General features: G+C 43.4%; 1 protein-coding gene across 1 annotated transcript in view; it reads right to left on the bottom strand.

Moving 5' to 3' along the window:
* SERPINI2 (serpin family I member 2) overlaps nt 1-20,285 on the bottom strand; it is a 192,416-nt gene extending 172,131 nt beyond the window's left edge. The window contains exons 1-2 of the mRNA XM_069768067.1: nt 19,998-20,285; nt 16,269-16,499 (exon numbers count right to left, since the gene is read on the bottom strand). Of these exons, the coding sequence (XP_069624168.1) occupies nt 16,269-16,499; nt 19,998-20,259 (493 nt within the window). The 5' untranslated portion in view covers nt 20,260-20,285. The remainder of the gene's footprint in view (nt 1-16,268; nt 16,500-19,997) is intronic.
* Between the last annotated feature and the right edge of the window lie 1,296 nt (nt 20,286-21,581).

The following is a 21,581-nucleotide window of genomic DNA, read 5'->3' as shown; positions in this document are numbered from 1 at the left end:
ATCCTAGAACCGGCCTTCAGGGCAGAGTAGCAAAGAAAAAGCCAAGTCTGAGACTGGCTAATAAAAGGAAAAGATTAATATGGGCAAAAGAACACAGATATTGGACAGAGGAAGATCAGAAAAAAGTGTTATGGACAGACGAATCCAAGTTTGAGGTGTTTGGATCACACAGAAGAACATTTGTGAGATGCAGAAAAACTGAAAAGATGGTGGAAGAGTGTCTGACGCCATCTGTCAAGCATAGTGGAGGTAATGTGATGGTCTGGGGTTGCTTTGGTGCTGGTAAAGTGGGAGATTTGTACAAGGCAAAATGGATTTTGAATAAGGAAGGCTATCACTCCATTTTGCAACGCCATACCCTGTGGACAGCGCTTGATTGGAGCCAATTTCATCCTACAACAGGACAATGACCCAAAGCACACCTCCAAATTATGCAAGAACTATTTAGGGAAGAAGCAGGCAGCTGGTATTCTATCTGTAATGGACTGGCCAGTGCAGTCACAAGATATCAACCCCATTGAGCTGTTGTGGAAGCAGCTTGACCGTATGGTACGCAAAAAGTGCACATCAAGCCATACCAACTTGTGGGAGGGGTTTCTGTAAGCATGGGGTGAAATTTCATCAGATTACCTCAGCAAATTAACTGCTAGAATGCCAAAGGTCTGCAATGCTGTAATTACTGCAAAGGGAGCATTCTTTGACTAAAGCAAAGTTTGAAGGAGAACATTATTATTTCAAATAAAAATCACTTTTTTGAACCTTGTCAATGTCTGGACTAGATTTTCAATTCATTTGGCAACTCATTTGGTTATAAAAGTATGGGTTTTCATGGAAAACACAAAATTGTCTGGGTGACCCTAAACTTTTGAACCGAGTGTCTATATATGAATATCTATATATATAATTGTCTAAGGGTTTTTCCGTCTGTCTGTCTGTCTGTCTGTCTGTCCTGGAAATCCCGGCTCTCTGATTGGTCGAGGCCGCCAGGCCTCGACCAATCAGAGACCGGCACAGCATCGACGCAGAAATCCCGCGTCTGTGATTGGTCGAGGCCGCCAGGCCTCGACCAATCAGCAACGGGCACAGCGACGATGATGTCATAAAGGACGTAGACATCCCACGTCTCTGATTGGTCGAGGCTGCTATATACTGCGTGGGCAGTGTTATATACTACGTGGCTGCTATATACTGCGTGGGCTGTGCTATATATTACGTGGCCAGTGTTATATACTGCGTGGCCTGTGCTATGTACTACGTCGCCTGTGTTATATAATGCGTGGCTGCTATATACTGCGTGGGCTGTGTTATATAGTACGTGGCTGTGTTACATACTGCGTGGCCACTGTTATATATTACGTGGCCTGTATTAGCGCATCGGCTATTCTACAATATGTATGTATATAGCAGCCACATAGCATATAGCACAGGCCACGTAGTATTTGTCTGCTATATACTACATGGCTCCTATATACTACGTGGCCTGTGCTATATACTATGTGGCTGCTATATACATACATAAATACATATTCTAGAATATTCTAAAATACCCGATGCTTAGAATCGGGCCACCATCTAGTATATATATATATATATATATATATATATATATATATATATTATATACAGTATATACAGTATATATATATATATATATATATATATAATTTTTAAATATGTATAATTTTTTATACATCTTTCTATATGGTTGATTCATTTTAAAATTTCATAGATCTGCCTTTTACAGGCACACTGTCACCAATTGCTTTTTTAATTGTTTATTTTTGGATTGGGAAAGGGGGGTGATTGATTGATAGATGGATAGATACGTAGATAACCTGTTTGTTTTTATTTGTTTTCTTACCTTTTTTATAAGCTATATAAGCACGTATTGTTCACAATTGCTTCATGTCAATTTTGTAGTATATAGTAAAAATGATGATATTTTATGAAGCCCAACTCCTGGTCAGGCCTCATGGGAGTACAAAATGGCTGCCATCAGGGCCTTTAATAGACCCTCAACTACTATGGTAATCACAAGAGGATTGTAATAATTTAAAAAATGGGTTTTCTTGACTTATTAAACTGATGGCCTATCCTTAGAAGCTAGGAGTTGACACCCCACCAATCAACTGTTTTCATCTGTAGCGTTAAAAAAAAATAAAAGTAAATGAAGCTGGAACACTAACATATTGCTGACCTTTTAGGCTGCCGTCACACTAGCAGTATTTGGTCAGTATTTTACATCAGTATTTGTAAGCCAAACCCAGGAGTGGGTGATAAATGCAGAAGTTGGCAAAAGTATAGGAACCTTTAGGATTGTCAGACAATTGAAGGACAAATTAGAATTTGTGTTTTCAATCAATGGGGCAACAATCAGGTATGTGTGGACAACCTGTAATATTTAAAGAAGCGCTCCTATCAATGTTTTTATCCTCTTAATATATTGCAATCAACATATTACAGAATATAGCACTGTATACTTACAATTTCTCATTTTGCCCTTCTACCAGTTAATTCTTCTATTTTCAATTAGGTCTATAATATCACGTGATTACTAACTGACTAGTTGAATCCTTTTAAACTCTACATAGAAACAGGAAGTCAATTTTCCCAGGATGTGTCATGTGTCACATCCTGATGAAACCCTTAAGATTATTGTACTTGTTTTTATTATGTATACCCCTCCTTACATGTAAAGTGCCATGGAACAAATGGCGCTATAACAAGAAATAATAATAATAATAATACCCTTGGGGAATCTAAGATTAGAAGGTCACAGCGTTTAATCTATCGCAGGTCTTTACTGTCCGTTTGTCTATTACCTTGAATTAAAGTGGATTTACTTTCATTTGGTGCTGAAAGTGTTAAGGAGTAGAGATGGATGAACACGAATGGTAAAGTTTGAGGTCCATACTAGACACCTAGTGTCCATGCATGGAACCCAAACACAGACTTCTTCCAGAACTCCATGTTACTGTTTGGGTTCGGCAGCCTGAACAAAGCTTGCTGAAATGTTGCAGCGCAGCCAATCAGCAAGGTTTGCTGTGTGGGCACTTCTGGGTCAATCACAGCCATATCCAGTATTGCAATGGCTGTGATTGGCTGACGCACACTGTGTAAAGAAAAAAAAAGTGAGGCCTCGTCTATTTTTGATAACCAGCTCCGGCAAAACCGACATTTGGAAGCTACAGCCCTCAGCTGTCGTGGCAGGTTATAAAAATATAGAGGGACCCCCACACCATTTTTTAAATTTATTTAACCCCTTTCTGCCATAGGACGGAATAGTACGTCTGATGGCAGATCCCCTGCTTTGATGCGGGTTCCGGCGGTGATCCAGCGTCAATGCCAGGACATGTCAGCTGTGTTGAACAGCTGACATGTGCCCGCAATAGGCGCAGGAAGAATCGCGATTCACCCGCGCCTATTAACTAGTTAACTGCCACAGTCAAACTCTGACAGTGGCATTTAACAAGCGCTTCTGGCCATCCATGATGATCTGAGGTCATCAGTGCATTGGCATAACAACCAGAAGTCTCCTGAAGACCTCTATGGTTGTTGATGCCAGTTTTCTGTGAGCGTCACCCTGTGGTCATTGCTCACAACAATGCTGTAACTATACAACATAGGAGCGATCTGAGCATCACTCCTATGTAGAAGAGCAGATCAGGCTATGCCAGCTTCTAGCCTCCCATGGAGGCTATTGAAGCATGGCAAAAGTATAAAAAATGTTTTCAAAAATATGAAAAAATAAAAAGTATATAAAAGTTCAAATCACCCCTCTTTCACTCCATTCAAAATAAAACAATTTAAAAAAAATCAAACCTACACATATTTGGCATTGCCGCATTCAGAATCGCCCGATCTATCAATAAAAAAGAAGAATTAACCTAATCGCTAAACTACGTAGCGAGAAAAAAATTCCAAAAGACAGAATTATATTTTTTGGCTGCCGTGACATTGCATTAAAATGCAATAACGGGCGATCAAAAGAACGTATCTGCACCAAAATGGTATCATTAAAAATGTTAACTCGGCATGCAAAAAATAAGCCCTCACCCAACCTGAGATCCCGAAAAATGGAGACACTACGGGTCTCGGAAAAGTGCACAATCTTTTTTTTTTAGCAAAGTTTGGATTTTTTTTTCACCACTTACTTGTTAAAGAACCTAGTCATGTTTGGTGTCTATGAACTTGCAATCACATGGAGAATTATAACGGCATGTCAATTTTAGCATTTAGTGAACCTAGCAAAAAATTCAAACAAAAAACTAGTGTGGGATTGCACTTTTTTTGCAATTTCACAGCACTTGGAATTTTATTCCCGCTTTCTAGTACTCGACATGGTAAATCCAATGATGTCATTCTAAATTACAACTTGTCCTGCAAAAAAATAAGCCCTAACATGGCCATACTGATGGAAAAATACAAAGGTTATGGCTCTAGGAAGGAGGGGAGCGAAAAGCGAAAACGCAAAACCGAAAAAAGCCCTGGGGTTAATGGGTTAAATAAATAATTATAAAGAATGGCGTGGGGTCCCCCTCATCTATAATATAACGCTGGGAGCGTCACTCTGTCCGAAGCCTTTATAGACTGTGCAAGCGCACGCGCCGGCGCAGTCTGGGCCTCACAGAGTGACGCTCCCAGGAGATTGCGGTATGCGTAAACACTGAACGCACACCGCGATCTCCACCGGAGAATCAGGGACCAACAGAAGGGTAAGTATATTCACCTGTCCCCCGTTCCAGCGCTGTGTGCGGCTCCGTCTCCCGGGTCCTCTGCTGTGACGTTCCCAGTTCAGAGGGCGCGATGACGCGCTTAATGCGTGCCGGCGCTGCCCTCTGACTGAACAGTCACAGCCAGAGGAGCCGGAAGATGGCGGCGTGCAGCGCTGGAACGGGACAGACAGGTGAATATAGCAAGTGCTGGGGGGCCTGAGCTAGCGGTGACTCCGGCACCTGACCCCCACAGTGCGCCGGTGTCCCCGCCTGCTCAGGCCTCCAGCACTCGGCGCCCAGCGACGATAGGTGAGTATGGTATTTTTTTTTTTTTATATATGGCAGCATACGGGGCATATATAATGGAGCATCTTATGGGGGGCATATAATACAATGGTGGCGCAGGCTGGGAGCAGCACATGACAGAACGGGGGCGCAGGATGGCAGCAGCACATGACAGAACGGGCGCAGGATGGCAGCAGCACATGACAGAATGGGCACAGGATGGTAGCAGCACATGACAGAACGGGGGCGCAGGATGGGAGCAGCACATGACAGAACGGGCGCAGGATGGCAGCAGCACATGACAGAATGGGTGCAGGATGGGAGCAGCACATGGCAGAACAGGGGCGCAGGATGGGAGCAGCACATGACAGAACGGGGGAGCAGGATGGCAGCAGCACATGACAGAACGGGGGCGCAGGATGGCAGCAGCACATGACAGAATGGGCGCAGGATGGGAGCAGCACATGACAGAACAGGGGCGCAGGATGGGAGCAGCACATGAAAGAACGGGGGCACAGGATGGGAGCAGCACATGACAGAACGGGGGCGCAGGATGGGAACAGCATATGACAGAACGGGCGCACGATGGCAGCAGCACATGACAAAACGGGCGCAGGATGGGAGCAGCACATGACAGAACGGGGGCGCAGGATGGCAGCAGCACATGACAGAACGGGCGCAGGATGGGAGCAGTACATGACAGAACGGGGGCGCAGGATGGCAGCAGCACATGACAGAACGGGCGCAGGATGGGAGCAGCACATGACAGAACAGGGGCGCAGGATGGGAGCAGCACATGACAGAACAGGGGCGCAGGATGGGAGCAGCACATGACAGAACGGGGGCACAGGATGGGAGCAGCACATGACAGGATGGGAGAAGCAAATGACAGAATGGAGGCGCAGGATGGGTGCAGAACATGTCAGAATGGAGGCGCAGGATGGGTGCAGCACATGTCACAATGGGGGCGCAAGATGGGAGCAGCACATGACAGAATGGGGGTGCAAGATGGGTGCAGAACATGTCAGAATGGAGGCGCAGGATGGGTGCAGAACATGTCAGAATGGGGGCGCAGGATGGGAGCAGCACATGTCACAATGGGGGCGCAGGATGGAAGCAGCACATGACAGAATGGGGACGCAGGATGGTAGCAGCACATGACAGAACGGGGGCGCAGGATGGGAGCAGCACATGACAGAACGGGCGCAGGATGGCAGCAGCACATGACAGAATGGGCGCAGGATGGTAGCAGCACATGACAGAATGGGGGCGCAAGATGGGAGCAGCACATGACAGAACGGGCGCAGGATGGGAGCAGCACATGACAGAACGGGGGCGCAGGATGGCAGCAGCACATGACAGAACGGGCGCAGGATGGGAGCAGCACATGACAGAACAGGGGCGCAGGATGGGAGCAGCACATGACAGAACGGGGGCGCAGGATGGCAGCAGCACATGACAGAACGGGGGCGCAGGATGGCAGCAGCACATGACAGAATGGGCGCAGGATGGGAGGAGCACATGACAGAACAGGGGCGCAGGATGGGAGCAGCACATGAAAGAACGGGGGCGCAGGATGGGAGCAGCACATGAGAGAACGGGGGCGCAGGATGGGAACAGCATATGACAGAACGGGCGCACGATGGCAGCAGCACATGACAAAACGGGCGCAGGATGGGAGCAGCACATGACAGAACGGGGGCACAGGATGGCAGCAGCACATGACAGAACGGGCGCAGGATGGGAGCAGTACATGACAGAACGGGGGCGCAGGATGGCAGCAGCACATGACAGAACGGGCGCAGGATGGGAGCAGCACGTGACAGAACAAGGGCGCAGGATGGGAGCAGCACATGACAGAACAGGGGCGCAGGATGGGAGCAGCACATGACAGAACGGGGGCACAGGATGGGAGCAGCACATGACAGGATGGGAGAAGCAAATGACAGAATGGAGGCGCAGGATGGGTGCAGAACATGTCAGAATGGAGGCGCAGGATGGGTGCAGCACATGTCACAATGGGGGCGCAAGATGGGAGCAGCACATGACAGAACGGGGGCGCAGGATGGGTGCAACACATGACAGAATGGGGGCGCAAGATGGGTGCAGAACATGTCAGAATGGAGGCACAGGATGGGTGCAGAACATGTCAGAATGGGGGCGCAGGATGGGAGCAGCACATGTCACAATGGGGGCGCAGGATGGAAGCAGCACATGACAGAATGGGGACGCAGGATGGGTGCAACACATGACAGAATGGGGGCGCAAGATGGGTGCAACACATGGCAGGATGGGGGCGCAGGATGGGTGCAGCACATGACAGGATGGGGACGCAGGATGGAGCAGCACATGTCAGAATGGGGGTGCAGGATGGGTGCAGCACATGTCAGGATGGGGACGCAGGATGGAGCAGCTCATGACAGGATGGGGACGCAGGATGGAACAGCACATACCAGGATGGAGACCATATACCAATATAGATGCTAGCCACCCGGGCATAGAACGGGTTCAATAGCTAGTTTTTTATAACCAGCCAAGCTAAAGTGGACAGCTGGGGGCGGTAATCTTAGACTGAGAAGGGGCCATTGATATTGGCCCTCCCCAGCCTAAAAATAGTATTCCACAGCTGCCCAGAAAATGAGCATCCGTTAGATGTTCCAATTCTGACCCATTCACCAGCTTTTCCCACTTTCCCTGGTGCAATGGCAAGTGGGGTAATAGTTGTGAGGTTAAAGTCAGCAGTTTTATATTCGCTGATATCAAGCTTAGGTCGGAGTCACACTTGTGAGTGTAAGGCAAGTCTCTCTCCTCAATACCCGACACTGCCACCGGCACTCGGGACCAGAGCGTTCAGCTGCATAGAAATACATGTACTGTAGCTGCAAATTCCGGTCCTGAGTGCTGGCGACAGTGCTAGGTATTGAGGCGAGAGAATTGCGTGAGTTTCTTGCATTGTACTCACAAGTGTGACCCCGGCCTTAGGGTCAATAATGGAAAGGCGTCTTTCAGACACTCCCATTACTAACCCATAGTCAAATTTAATAAAGACACAGACAGAGTAAAGTCCTTTAATTGAAATAAACACACAAAGTCTTTAATTTGAACTAAAAACTCCCTGACCCTCTTTTTCCCATTTATGCAACAAAAATAAAAATGGGCTAAACCGGTTCTGGTGTCATCAGTGTGTTCCATCTCTGTGTCATCTGTGGGTCTGTTTTTACCATCAGTGTGTCATCAGTGCTTTTCACGGATAGATAAAGAATGAAATTACAATGTTTCTCTTACACTCTACAATGTTAAAGATGGACGGCGCACGGATGGCATCCGTGTGCTGTACATGTTTTCACTGGCCCGTAGACTTGTATTGGCTTTTGTCATTCATGCTGCCGAAAAAAATGATATGTGAGCAGCTCCATAGGATATAATGGGTACTTGTGGCTTCCATGAAAAAACAGACTGGAAGCACGGATGTGTGATACGGTCAAAAAGATACAAGTCTTCTTGTCGTGAATGCCCATTTGTTTTGTTTTCAGGGAGTCTCTGCAATGCCTGCGTGGGCTGAGAGAGTGCATATATGTGCATAATGCTTCATGTTGTATATAAAGCAAAGAAAATAAAGAAGTCCAAGTAATGGGTCCCTCTTTAATCACCTTTGTACTTGAATCTAGAAGATCTACACCACTAGAAATGAAAGGATACAGCCAAGGAAGGTTGATTGGGGTTCACGGATAGACAATAATTGGCCAAAAAGAGTGGCAAAATAAATTATATCATATGGACAGACAGGATATCAGAATAAAAAATTCAAAGGAACACAGCCCTTCAATAGGCACCTGTTCAAGGTTGGTGATCAAATGTGCCACATATACTGCGAACTATGAGATAAATACTTTAGACTAGAACAATAAATTATATGTGCAAAGAAACAAAATGAAATAAAGTAGAATAATACAATAATGCTACATTGATAACACAAGACCTGTGTTAATGGCATAACTAGTAATACAAAACATGGGACTGTACATCTTTATCATTCATCCTTTGTTTTATTACTAATTTTGCCATTAGCCCAGGTCCTGTAGTATCATTGTAGCACTATTGCTTTATTCCACTTTATTTCATTTTGTTTCTGTGCATAAACAATGTGCTGCTCTAATCTAAAGCACTTATCAGTATATGTAGCACATTTGATTGCCAACCTTGAACAGGTGCCCAATGAAGGGCTATGTTCTTTTTATTCCGGTATCTTGTCTGTCCATATCACATCATTTATTTTGTCCTCTTATTGTCTACCCCTGGCCCCCAATTAACCTTCCTTGGCTTTATCCTTTAATTTCTAGTGCGGTAGATGTTCTAAATCCATTTTACTTTTTGTTTTCAGGTTAGCACACAGAACCAGTCTCTACCAGGAGCTATAGCTTTCAAAGTTTATAGTGTTTTCCTTCAAATGTTATATACATTTATACCTATTTATCATAGTTCGCAATGTGTGCTCCATGCATTAGATAGATAGCTGATTTCAAAATAGTAAAGTAAACTTTCCAGAATGTAAATTGTGAGAAGAGAACATGTGGCCAGTTTATCTTATTGACTATTGATGCTGACATACAACCACTTGGTTTCCTGGATATTTCCCAGTAATCTAATGTGAAAGAAAACAACTGAACAGATGTCAATGTTACTGCACATGAAATATCACAAGTAGCCTAAACATAGTGTTTTAGGTAAGATGTCATTTCTTTAAAGGGGCATTCCATTCATAAACATTTATACTGTAAATGCTAGATCATACCTCATCTATCCCATTTAATATAAGGACTTAAATGATCTAGCCATCAGAAGTGACAAGCCGCTCTTAGCACAGACTTCCATGGAGAGGACCATGTGCAAGCATTACCCACATTTCCATTGACTTCTATGGAAAAAGAAACTGTTAGAATTTGTATACAGGAGTTGAAGAATTGCTGTTCTCACAAAAAGAGTTCACTCATACTAACGTATAACACAGTGCTTCTGATGTTTTATCTGATAGCAGTCCGCACAATGTTATACTATGGGGCAGTGCAAATCTGCAGTTCTTTTTCTCATGCCAATTCGGCATGAAAAACAATTGGAGCATGTTGCGAGTGCATCCGATAATAATCAGATGATGCGACCCCATACAAGTCTATCGGTGCATGTAAAACATCGGACTGCATTGGATGTCATCTGAGTGCAGTTTGATGTATATGCACAGAGACAGTGGTGAAGATGGAGAAATGAAGTTCTCCATACCTGTGCTGCAATTCTATCATGCAATAAAATCAGATCCCAAATGAAACTCGGATCAAACTCTGACAGATTTTGAGCTGAGTTTCATTGGCATCATAGGCCCGATTCTCTCGCATGAGAAAATCTACGGCAGTGTGAGAGAGCCCTAAATAAGAGTCTCAGAGGTGGAACCCTACCTCTCACATGTTCATTGTTACACCCAACGGTGGAGCAAGTGGATTTGTGGACCCACTGTGCCACAGGACTGGACCTGCCCAGGAAGGGGCGTAGCGAAGTGGCTACCTGGTTTTCACTGGAGCTCCTGATGGTGGAGACAGATTTGGCTGCAGTTAGTGACCATAAACCACTTCTGGGCAGATTCTGATACTGCAGCTGCTGACCCAAGGGGTCAAGTTTGCTGACATGGGATAGGGCTACATTAAGATTAGGATACTCAATAAGGGACTGAACCGGGAGACAATGTTCAGGCACTGGCTGTACTGGGACAAGGAGACTTTGGGAACAGGACTGGACGCACTGGTACCAGGGGACAACTAGGAGCGCCTTTTTCCCATAGGGGGTTGAGCCATGTCAGGGCATCTCCTGCTAGGTAGAACATCAGGAATCCCACCTTGGCCTAATTGGAGGATAACTGCTGACCGAAAACTTCATAGCGCTGCATGCACTGCTCAAGGAACCCGTTACACTGCTTCAGATCCCCATAGTACCCAGTCGGATCAGACAGGACGAGTTCCACTCCAGAGGCATAAGTTTTGGGTTGCATAAGCACAGCAGTAGTTACTAGTTACTGCAACTTGGGCTGGCGCAACCAATATCAGGGCTTCCAATCAGGAATCAAGTGTACAAAATGGTGCAAAATGTTTCCATGCTGGTAGCTCAGCTGCTGACACAGCTCTGAGTGCATAGAGGACTGGGGATCAGCGGGACCCAAGACCAGACAAACTATTAATCACTACGGTCCAGCAAGTGGATTTGTGGACCCACTGTGCCACAAGGCCAGGCCTGCTTATCAGGGGGTGCAGCTAAGCAACTACATGGTGTTCACTGGGGCTCCTAATGGTGGAGACAACTGGGCTGCAGGTAGATGCCAGGTACCACTCCTGGGCATATTCCGGTACTACAGCTGCTTAGGGGTCTGGTTTGCTAACATGGAGTAGGGGTATATTCAGGCACACCGGTCAAGGATACTGAATCTGGGACTGGCTGCACGCAGAATGAACAATGTTCAGGTACTGTTGGCACTGGGACTAGCGGAGTTCAGGAACAGGACTGGCCGCACCAGGACCAGGGTATAACGTTGAGGCTCTGGCTGCACTGGGACCATGGATCCGAATTCAGCACACTGGCTGAACCAGGACCAGGGGTTCCCTTTCAGAATCCTGGCCACAACAGGACCAGGGATTTGGGATGCTCCAGGACCAGGAAACCTCACAACTGCACTGGTAGAGCACCACACTACCTAATGACTGGGGTTCCTAATGGCAGAGACAGACTGGGCTGCAGATAGATGCCAGGTACCACTCCTTGGCAGATCACGATACTGCAGTTGCTGAACTCAGGGGTCAGGTTCGCTGACAGGGACTAGGGCTACGTTCATACACACCCGTCTGGATACTGAATCTGGAACTAGTTGCACATGGACTGGAGGACAATGTTCAAGCATGACTGCCCTTGGAACAGGGGAATTCAGGAACAGGACTGGCTCCACTTGGACCAGGAGACAATGTGCAGGCTCTGACCATACTGTGACCAGAAATTTGGATTCAAGACACTGGCCACACCAGGACCAGGGATTCAGTTTCAGGACCCTATCTGCAACAAGACCAGGGGTTCAGGTTCAGGAAACTGGCCGCATTGGGACCAGGGATTCGGGTTCAGTACACTGGTCACACTGGTTCCAAGGATTCGGTTTCAGGACACTGGCAACACCGTGACCAGGGGACCTCATAATGCACTGGTAGAACTTTACCCTACCTAATGAATAAACTCATTGCTTGGTGCCTCCCTAAAGGCAAGGGAGACTTTTATATAGGATGTTTCCCAGCAATAGGCGGAGACCCATCCAGCAGGTGTACTAATTATACTAAATGCCTCTCATCTACAAGTTAAGGGCATTTACTATATGAGCGCTGCCCCTGGAAGACCAGGGGGCACGTGTACACTACAAGCATCGCACACACAGCAGCAGAGAAGAAGCAAGCCACGCTGCGGGGTTGGGCCGGTCAGTATGACGGCATCCTTGAATGGATGGGGAAGGGGCCACCATGCAGCGGAGCCAGCCATAGAGCGACATTCATCAAATGTTCAATGGCGTCACACACATTTTAGAGTGAATTATCTGCCAAAATCAGATTCAATGACAATTTGAGTCCTATAAATGGGACTAATCAGTGGGGAAAATAATGATAATTCTAATGAGGATAATAATAATAATAATCTTTATTTTTATATAGCGCTAACATATTCCGCAGCGCTTTACAGTTTGCACACATTATCATCACTGTCCCCGATGGGGTTCACAATCTAAATTCCCTATCAGTATGTCTTTGGAATGTGGGAGGAAACCGGAGTACCCGGAGGAAACCCACGCAAACACGGGGAGAACATACAAACTCTTTGCAGATGTTGTCCTGAGTGGGATTAGAACCCAGGACTCCAGCGCTGCAAGGCTAGAGTGCTAACCACTGTTTTAGTGCTGGTTATGTGCCATTTAATTTGCCCCTGCTGCAAATTTTCAAAGACAGCCAGAAATGAGGGCGGCATAGCATAAACTCAACCCCAAATATGAGTAAGAGAGGGGAGAAAGTATATACCTAGACAATATCAGCGGTACAGACCAGTCAGACATGCCCAATGAAGCAATTGCCCAAAACAGAATTAAATACAAATATAATAGAGTGGAGATGATATCAGTAGTGACAAGATATTTGCACTATAATAAAAGTATCAAAAGTCATCATATAAGGATTAACCTCATAATAAGGAGACATAAACAAGTGCGCCAGGAAAAGATCATGTAGATGAGAGATACAAAAAATTTGTGCAAGTATAGGAAAGGTGTCTTAATAGACAACTACTGATATGAGAATAAACATTGCTGGGCATGACATCACAATAGAAAAAGGACCCAGCAATACCTATTGAGCACGACCAGGGGGAAATGTCAGTCAGGGTGCTAGAGGTCCATGGGGCTAGTGAGCCCAACGCGTGTCACCACACATGGTGGCTTCATCTGGGGCAAGTGACCCTTTGTGTGTTAGTGTTAAACACACACAGGTGCAATAAAACAAGCAGTGTCTGATTCATGCTGGCTGTGGTTTGTGCAGCATGAATCAGATGACAATCATGAATCAGCTTTTCTTTTATATACAGGATTATCAGAATTGCTAAACTTAGACATACAAAGTAGAAGGTTGAAAATGCTGCTTTTTCCCTGCAGACTTATTTACTTTTGCACCCAAAAAAATGACAAAGAAATATGTATACCTGCAGATAAAAATATAGGGATTAATACATCAAAGTGTTTTCGCTAGAACACTGGCGTAAAACACTGTGAAAAGTTGCAAAAAGTTATGTTTTTTTGCATAAATATATTGTGAATTTTGAAGTTCCAGTTTGAATAGCTTGGCCAGTCTGGGCTGGATGGGGGAAGGGGAGACAGTCTAGCTGTCAAATTGAGAAAACGTTCCAGCATTTCTGGTTAGGTGCACAGAGGTACCCGCCATGGAGATGTTCTGAACGCCAGTCTTCATGAATCAGCTTTATCATGTTTTAAGAGTACAATATAACATGACATAATAATTATAAAGTTGGAACAAACACCTGGAAATTTTTAGAGAGCGTTATACTTTATAAAATCTTCATGCAAATGTCAAATCTGAGATGTTGTATCTGCATTGACTCCCAAGAAATATTTGGCCCTCAAAATCAGCAGAACCAAGTTGATCAGTGCAATTAAAAGCAATATAGAAGCAGAGGAAACAGAAGGCACATAATTTGATTCCACATTTAACCATGACTTGCAGATGACAAAATGTGTGTAGAGCCCCAACCTGTTTGGGAACTCTGGTAAAGTCCAAAATGTTCTGTATAATTATTTTGTAGAATTTTCTTAGCTGAGGCAGCAATCAATAGATGCACCAGAAAGTCTCAGAGATCTAAATTGTCAATCACATTTAGAAGAAATTAAAAGGGATGGCTAGATCTTTGATATTGATGAATATCCATTACCCCATCCAATCAGGGATGCATGTTTGCAGGGCTGGAATTACAGTGTATGGATCTGGAATGCCACAGCTATGTACAATGGGTAGAGGCCGTTCTGCAGCTCAGCTCTTATTCACTACAACGCATGGCCTCCATGAGACCCACAAATGGGTAATCAATAGGGTATCTGAGTGTTGGAGCCCTTCCAAGCTGATACTGATGACCAATAAGGACACGTAAGGGTACCGTCACACTATACGATTTACCTACGATCACGACCAGCGATATGACCTGGCCGTGATCGTAGGTAAATCGTAGTGTGGTCACTGGGGAGCTGTCACACAGACAGCTCTCCAGCGACCAACGATGCCGAGGTCCCTGGGTAACCAGGGTAAACATCGGGTAACTAAGCGCAGGACCGCGCTTAGTAACCCGATGTTTACCCTGGTTACAAGCGTAAAACTAAAAAAAAAAAAACAGCACATACTTACATTCTGGTGTCCGTCAGGTCCCTTGCCGTCTGCTTCCCGCACTCACTGACTGCCTGCCGTAAAGTGAAAGTGAAAGCACAGCCGCTGTGCTCTGCTTTCACTTTACGGCCGGCAGTCACAGTGCGGGAAGCAGACGGCAAGGGACCTGACGGACACCAGAATGTAAGTATGTGCTGTTTGTTTTTTTTTTAGTTTTACGCTTGTAACCAGGGTAAACATCGGGTTACTAAGCGCGGCCCTGCGCTTAGTTACCCGATGTTTACCCTGGTTACAAGCGAACGCATCGCTGGATCGCATCGCTAGATCGCTAGATCGGTGTCACACACACCGATCTAGTGATGACAGCGGGAGATCCAGCGATGAAAGAAAGTTCTAAACGATCTGCTACGACGTACGATTCTCAGCAGGATCCCTGATCGCTGCTGCGTGTCAGACACAGCGATATCGTAACGATATCGCTGGAACGTCACGAATCGTACCGTCGTAGCGATCAAAATGGTATAGTGTGACGGTACCCTAAGTCATGAACAACCGCCTTGAAAGGGTTTTCCCGGACTTTAACATTGATAGCCTATCCTCAGGATAGGTCATTAATGTCTGATCGGTGGAGGTAAGACACCCGACACTCCTGTTGATCTGCTGCTCCCAGTGTCTGCTGGAACTGTTCAGTTAAAGAACTACACAGCACAGCTCTGTCTAGTGTATAATGGCTACTGCTTGGCACTGCACATCTGCCACTTAGTCAAATAAATAGTGGGTGAATGTGCAGTATTTGTCCGCAGCCAGTATTCGGTCAATGGAGTTGTACTGTGCAGCTCTGTAACTGAGCAGTTCCGGCCACCGCCGTCACCGGGAACAGCTGATTGGCGGGGGTGCAGGGTAATGCATCTCCGCCGATCGGACATTAATGATGTATCCTAAGTATATGCCATCAATGCTAAAGTTCCCGACAGCCTTTTTTATATGAATAACACCGTTCTTTTATTCTCTGCCGTCGGAGTGAGGAGAACGGCCTAGTAAGGGATCATGGCTCTCTTGTTGACAGTTTTTGTTCTTAGGGCAGTTTTGGAAGAAACCTAGGGTGGGACTGACTTGGGACTTTGTCTATCTACCTGGGTTTTTATTATTATTACATTTATGTCTGTCTGTCATCAGTCAGTTACTCAATATCTAAGACTTCTAGGTTTTGACTATTGGAACAGAGCATTCTTTGTAACACAATTTACAGCAAACATCGTTTCCAAGTAGAACAAAATGACAACTAAACATATTTGTTATCTGAGAAGAATGTATAGATTACCGTTTGTTTGCGTTTCCACCCATGCACTTATTATTTCAGCAGAAGCTTTCAAATCTTGGAAATTCACCAGCTTTATTTCACTCTTGAAAAAATCTCTGTTGCTATGGAGATACTGCTCCTTCACGTGGAAGCCTTCTTGAAGGTAGAGGGCATTTGCAAGATTAAATGTAAATTCTTTATTTTCTTCTGAAATGACAGCAAGCAGCTTTTGGAGCCCAGAAAACTCCTCACCTAGAGAACACGATTTGTGTATTAGTGGATTTTATTGATCAAAGTAAACATTAAAAAAAAGTATTATCATTGGACTTCAGAGGAAAATGTATTTCTTGTCTTGTACTGTGGCATATACTTTACATTATATCAGGCATTATACAAATGGCTGGCCGAATATAATATATGGCACGTCATGCAGGGGTCGTATTAAAGGTAAGAAATAGGATGTGGAAAATTGTGCTTGTCACTATAACAGAAAAATAATTAGCTCTCATTCTGCAGCAGCAGAAGCTGAACAATCCAGAGCACCCGAATCTATTCAGTTGCAAAGAGATGAAGGTCTTGATTTATTAATCCAGGAGAATGTTCACCCAGCCCTGTATTCCCTTCGTGGATCTATATAGACGTAATATAATAACTGGCAACACACAAGAAATGTGTTTGATCGGTGTCACCACTATGTAGAAGGAACAGGATGTGTTAGAATTCTGTTTCATCTTAGTGGTTTTCAATGCGATACATATATGCTAGCCACCTTAGGGAGAGACCCAAGTTGGGCTAAATGTAGCGGGACGAAAGAGACCGAAAAGCCCTCTACTTAAAGGAAATACATAGTGGATGCTTTCCTGAAACGGAAAGTACTTGAAAGCAGCATAATACAAAGAATAGCAGGTTTACCCAGAATCCTTTGCAGTAGGCGGAGCTGTGCAAATCATCTCTTTCCACCCCTGTCTAATCCACAGCGCTTGGAACCGCCAAGCGTGCAATGCTGCGGATTAGTTTCTAAATTTACACAGCCAACCAATTCCTACCTGTGGACACGTGTTTCGAGCTTTAGGCCCTCATCAGCACAGGGCTGGAATTGGTTGGCTGTATGGAGTGGGGCTCGGTGAGCAAGCGATACATATATGCTAGCCACCTTAGGGAGAGACCCAAGTTGGGCTAAATGTAGCGGGACGAAAGAGACCGAAAAGCCCTCTACTATTCTTTGTATTATGCTGCTTGCAAGTACTTTCCGTTTCAGGAAAGCATCCACTATGGTTTTCAATGAAAACCCAAAGAGAGATCTAAAGTAATAGCCAAAAGCGAATGTCCACCTTTGACCAGCATCTACTCTTTAGGTCTAATATATTTTGCTGACTAAAAGGCATGTTTGAAAAAAAAATATTATTTGGTCCATTGGTAAGATATATCTGCCACATAGTGTTGTTCATTTTCTTACTGATCACTGTATTCTAGCATTGTCAGCTCTTTTCCAGATCTTACGATATACCACGTGACTCTCAATCTTTGACTCATACAGGCCTTCATATGTGGACTGGTCGCCAGTGTCTCCATACTTTGCTTTGAGACTAGCCACAAGGAATGCATAAATAAATTGATTTCCATCCACACATAAGAGCCTGTATGATTCAGAGATTTAGACTCACATGGTGCAAAATAGAATCAGTTTAGAGCAGATAATATAAGAACATTCTATCCATTCAGTCATGTACGACCCTTGGATACTCTGTAGGCTTGTCCTCACCATGCTTCTCTGTTTTCCACAGCATTTTTCATTTGTTTGATGTTCATTCCAATGACATTCTTGATATACTGTTTCCTTTTACTACTCCTAAGAGTACCTCCTTTTCTGAATGAATTCACCCTCATTACATGTCCAATATAGGTCAGTTTCAGTCTGATAATGTAGTCTTTCAGGGGCAATACTGAGTGTATATGAACAAAACATTTTTTGTTGGTGATCCTAGTTATCCATGGGATTGATAGAAGCACTGCAGCTTAAAGGCATCAGTTTTTCTGCTGTCTGCTTTCATGAATGTCTATGCCTCACAGTCATAATTCTCAATAGGAAGCACAATGGCAATGGTCAGTTATTGTAATTGGACATCCTTGCCATTCCATATTTGGTCCAAGCCGAAATGTTAATGCTTAATCTCTACTTTCAAACAACTCTATTAATTAACAACGGACACAAGAAAAATGAAGTTGTTGACCACTTATATTTCTTCATTGTTGATTTTTATGTGGAATTCCTCATTGTTGGTAGTCATGATTTTGGTATTCTTGGTATATATATATATATATATATATATATATATATATATACAGCCATGGACGAAAATGTTGGCACCTTGAAATTGTTCCGGAAAATTAAGTATTACAGTTACCATAATTATGTTTTGTTATACACATGTTTATTTCCTTTGTGTGTATTGGAACACAAAAGAAAGCAGAGAAAAAAAAAGCTAATTGAACATCATTTAACACAAAACGCAAAAATGGACTGGACAAAATTGTCGGCACCCTCAACTTAATATTTGGTTACACATGCTTTGGTATAAATAACTGCAATCATCACTTCCTATAACACTCAACAAGCTTCTTACACCTCTCAACTGAAATTTTGGACCACTCTTCTACTGCATACTGCTCCAGGTGGGAAAATGCATCACGGTTGGAATGATTTAAAAGATAGAAATAAAAGTGTTTATTTGAATGAAGTAACTTAACACAAAGGGAATGAACAAAAGAGAGATATACATCGATATTTGGAGCGACAACCTTTTACCTTGAACAGCATCAAAGCATTAATTCATCTAGGTACCCTTGCACATATGTTTTCAAGTGACTGAGAATAGAGGTTGTTCCAAACATCTTGGAAAACTAATCACAGATCTGTGGATGTAAGTTTGCACAAATCCTTCTGCCTCTTCATGTAGCTTGTATGTCTTTCACTACATGCAAGCTGCATGCAGACAGCCATCCCATGTCCTTGTCCTGTCAGTCCCCAGACCCTCACTATATTCGCTTATGCATTCATCTAACTACTTTTTTTTAATTAGATTTAAGCTTATCTGTGTGCCCAGGAGAGGCAATAAAGTTTGATGGCGACTAACCTACCAGCTGTGAGAATTGAGCAGCTTGCAGTTTATGCATGAGAATACATGTAAGCTGCAGAAGTCAAATAGTGTATACTTTTTAACAAAAGCCTATAAAAATGTTTCTTTTTGCAATTACATAAAAATGTATGCAATTAGGTGTGAAGTAGATGCCCTTAAAACAAAAAAGTGCTCTGCACCAAGTTTATCTTTTCTAGTTTGCACAGGTTAACTTTCGATTCAATTTCCAGTGTTTGAGAAATGCTGAATTGTTAAATGTTAAAAACTAAAACAAAGTTGATAAAGTATAAAAGTCAGCACAGAACAGTGAACGTGCTGTGAATTGATGGCCCCGTCAGTCCCACGAAGACCATTTCTAAATCCAGTTTTCGAATGTATTAACCTATGATTGATAATCTGTCCAAACATGATTGCAAAACAAATAGGTTTCAGTTACAAGCCCATCTTTTGTATCTCTCCTGAGTTCTATACTCAGAAATAGTCCACTGACGCATTAACATTATTGGCTTTAGACAGGACAGACCCCATTTGCTGGCAGTATAAAGGAGCATTGATTAGCTACCAAAAACCGTGTACAAACTACAGGTCTGGGATTAATAAAATCGAGACTCACTTTCTTGATTTCCCTGCAGTTTTAGAACTTCCTTTATTTGATGCGATGTTGTTCCTTTTGCTCCCAGTTTTATCATTCCAAGAATCAATGTAGCGCCAAGTGGGGAAAAAATAATGTTTTCTTCTGTGTCAACTGAACGTATGGCCTGGTGCAGATCCACAGCAAATTCAGTAATGGTTTCTCCCCATGGTCTTGGAGCCACGCTAGTTATACAAACTCCAGCCAGAGCAACAACAAACAGCGGCACGATAGTTCTTCTCATTGTAATACAATCTTCAAGTACCCTTTTGGGTCCTGAAATGGGAGCGATATAAGAAAAAAACAAAGGACATAACTAGATTGCTATTGTCTCTTACCGTCTCTAAGCAATTTGCTCAATTCATAAAGCTGCCTGCCACCCGGGACGGAATCTAAAATGGAATATTCTTTACTATTGTGCCACGTTGTAGCTCTTAATATACAAATACATCCGTTTCTTCATTACAAATTTCCATTGCATTTTTTATTCTAAATTTTAAAAGTAAATACTGGGTTAATTAATTTTAAACTAATTGTGTACAGTTATATCAAAGTTTGAAATTTTGCTTCTTTTCACTTATTTCTGATACTTATTTCTATCTTATAAAATACTTACTTGTAAAATAGCTCAGCATTTCCCCCGACAAGCAAAGTAAATGTCTCTGAAATGTAGAGGGAGCTGCTATAGCATGTTTAATCTGTCAGAGCAATGATTAATTTCTTAAATGTCAGGCTATGTTTGTTGACATTGCTATCTGGAAACTTTTTTAACTACAGAAAATCTTTCTTTGGATTGTAAGTGTATTCCGTTCCTGTTTCACCGTGTGGCATTATTGGTAAAACAGAAAGAACCCAATTAGTCATTTGCTTTTTTTTTTTAATCACTTTTCTTTTGTGCTTTATGATAGGCATTGATGATTTTTTTGCGACAAAATCTTCAAAACGCAGTTCATGAATTTTGTACAAGATGTAAATTGTATCTTATTTTGGCCTTTAACTTTTTCGCAACTCTTTAAGAAAATAGGGTGAACGTTGCATGTTTCACAAAATGAGGCAAAGACAGATCCAAAATATTTGGTGTATAAAAGATGACTCCTTGGGAGGGACTGGAGTACATTTTGGACAACTTTTAATGTTGATGATGAAGCAAACCCTAAACTCCACCCACAATTGTGAACGTTAAAAAGTTGAACACATATAAAATGAAATAAAAAATGGCCAAATGGAATGATGAATGTGGCGCAAACAAAAAAAAAAAGATGCAAAACAATAAAAACTCGGAAAAAAATAGGTGCAAATGCAATAATAATGAATCGAGCCCTGAAGACAAAAAAGGATGACAGATAAAATAATGCTTTATAGTTTATTACTGTATCTTCTTTATGTAAAGAAAGTGAGAGGACGAAAAATAAAATTTTATTTACTTCTGCATTTTCTGGAACTGAACGGTCTTGAATGACTAAACAGAATTATTTTAACTATAAATGACATTTAGCCTCAGAGCATGTGTGCATAAAATCTTTTTCCAGTAGCAGAGCCACCAAGTTTTTCTAGTAAATGCCTGTG

This window comes from Ranitomeya imitator, chromosome 5 (genome assembly GCF_032444005.1).
Source record: "Ranitomeya imitator isolate aRanImi1 chromosome 5, aRanImi1.pri, whole genome shotgun sequence".
NCBI classification, from domain to species: domain Eukaryota; kingdom Metazoa; phylum Chordata; class Amphibia; order Anura; family Dendrobatidae; genus Ranitomeya; species Ranitomeya imitator.
Note: the sequence above shows the minus strand (reverse complement) of the source record. Positions and strands in the feature narration are given on the sequence as shown.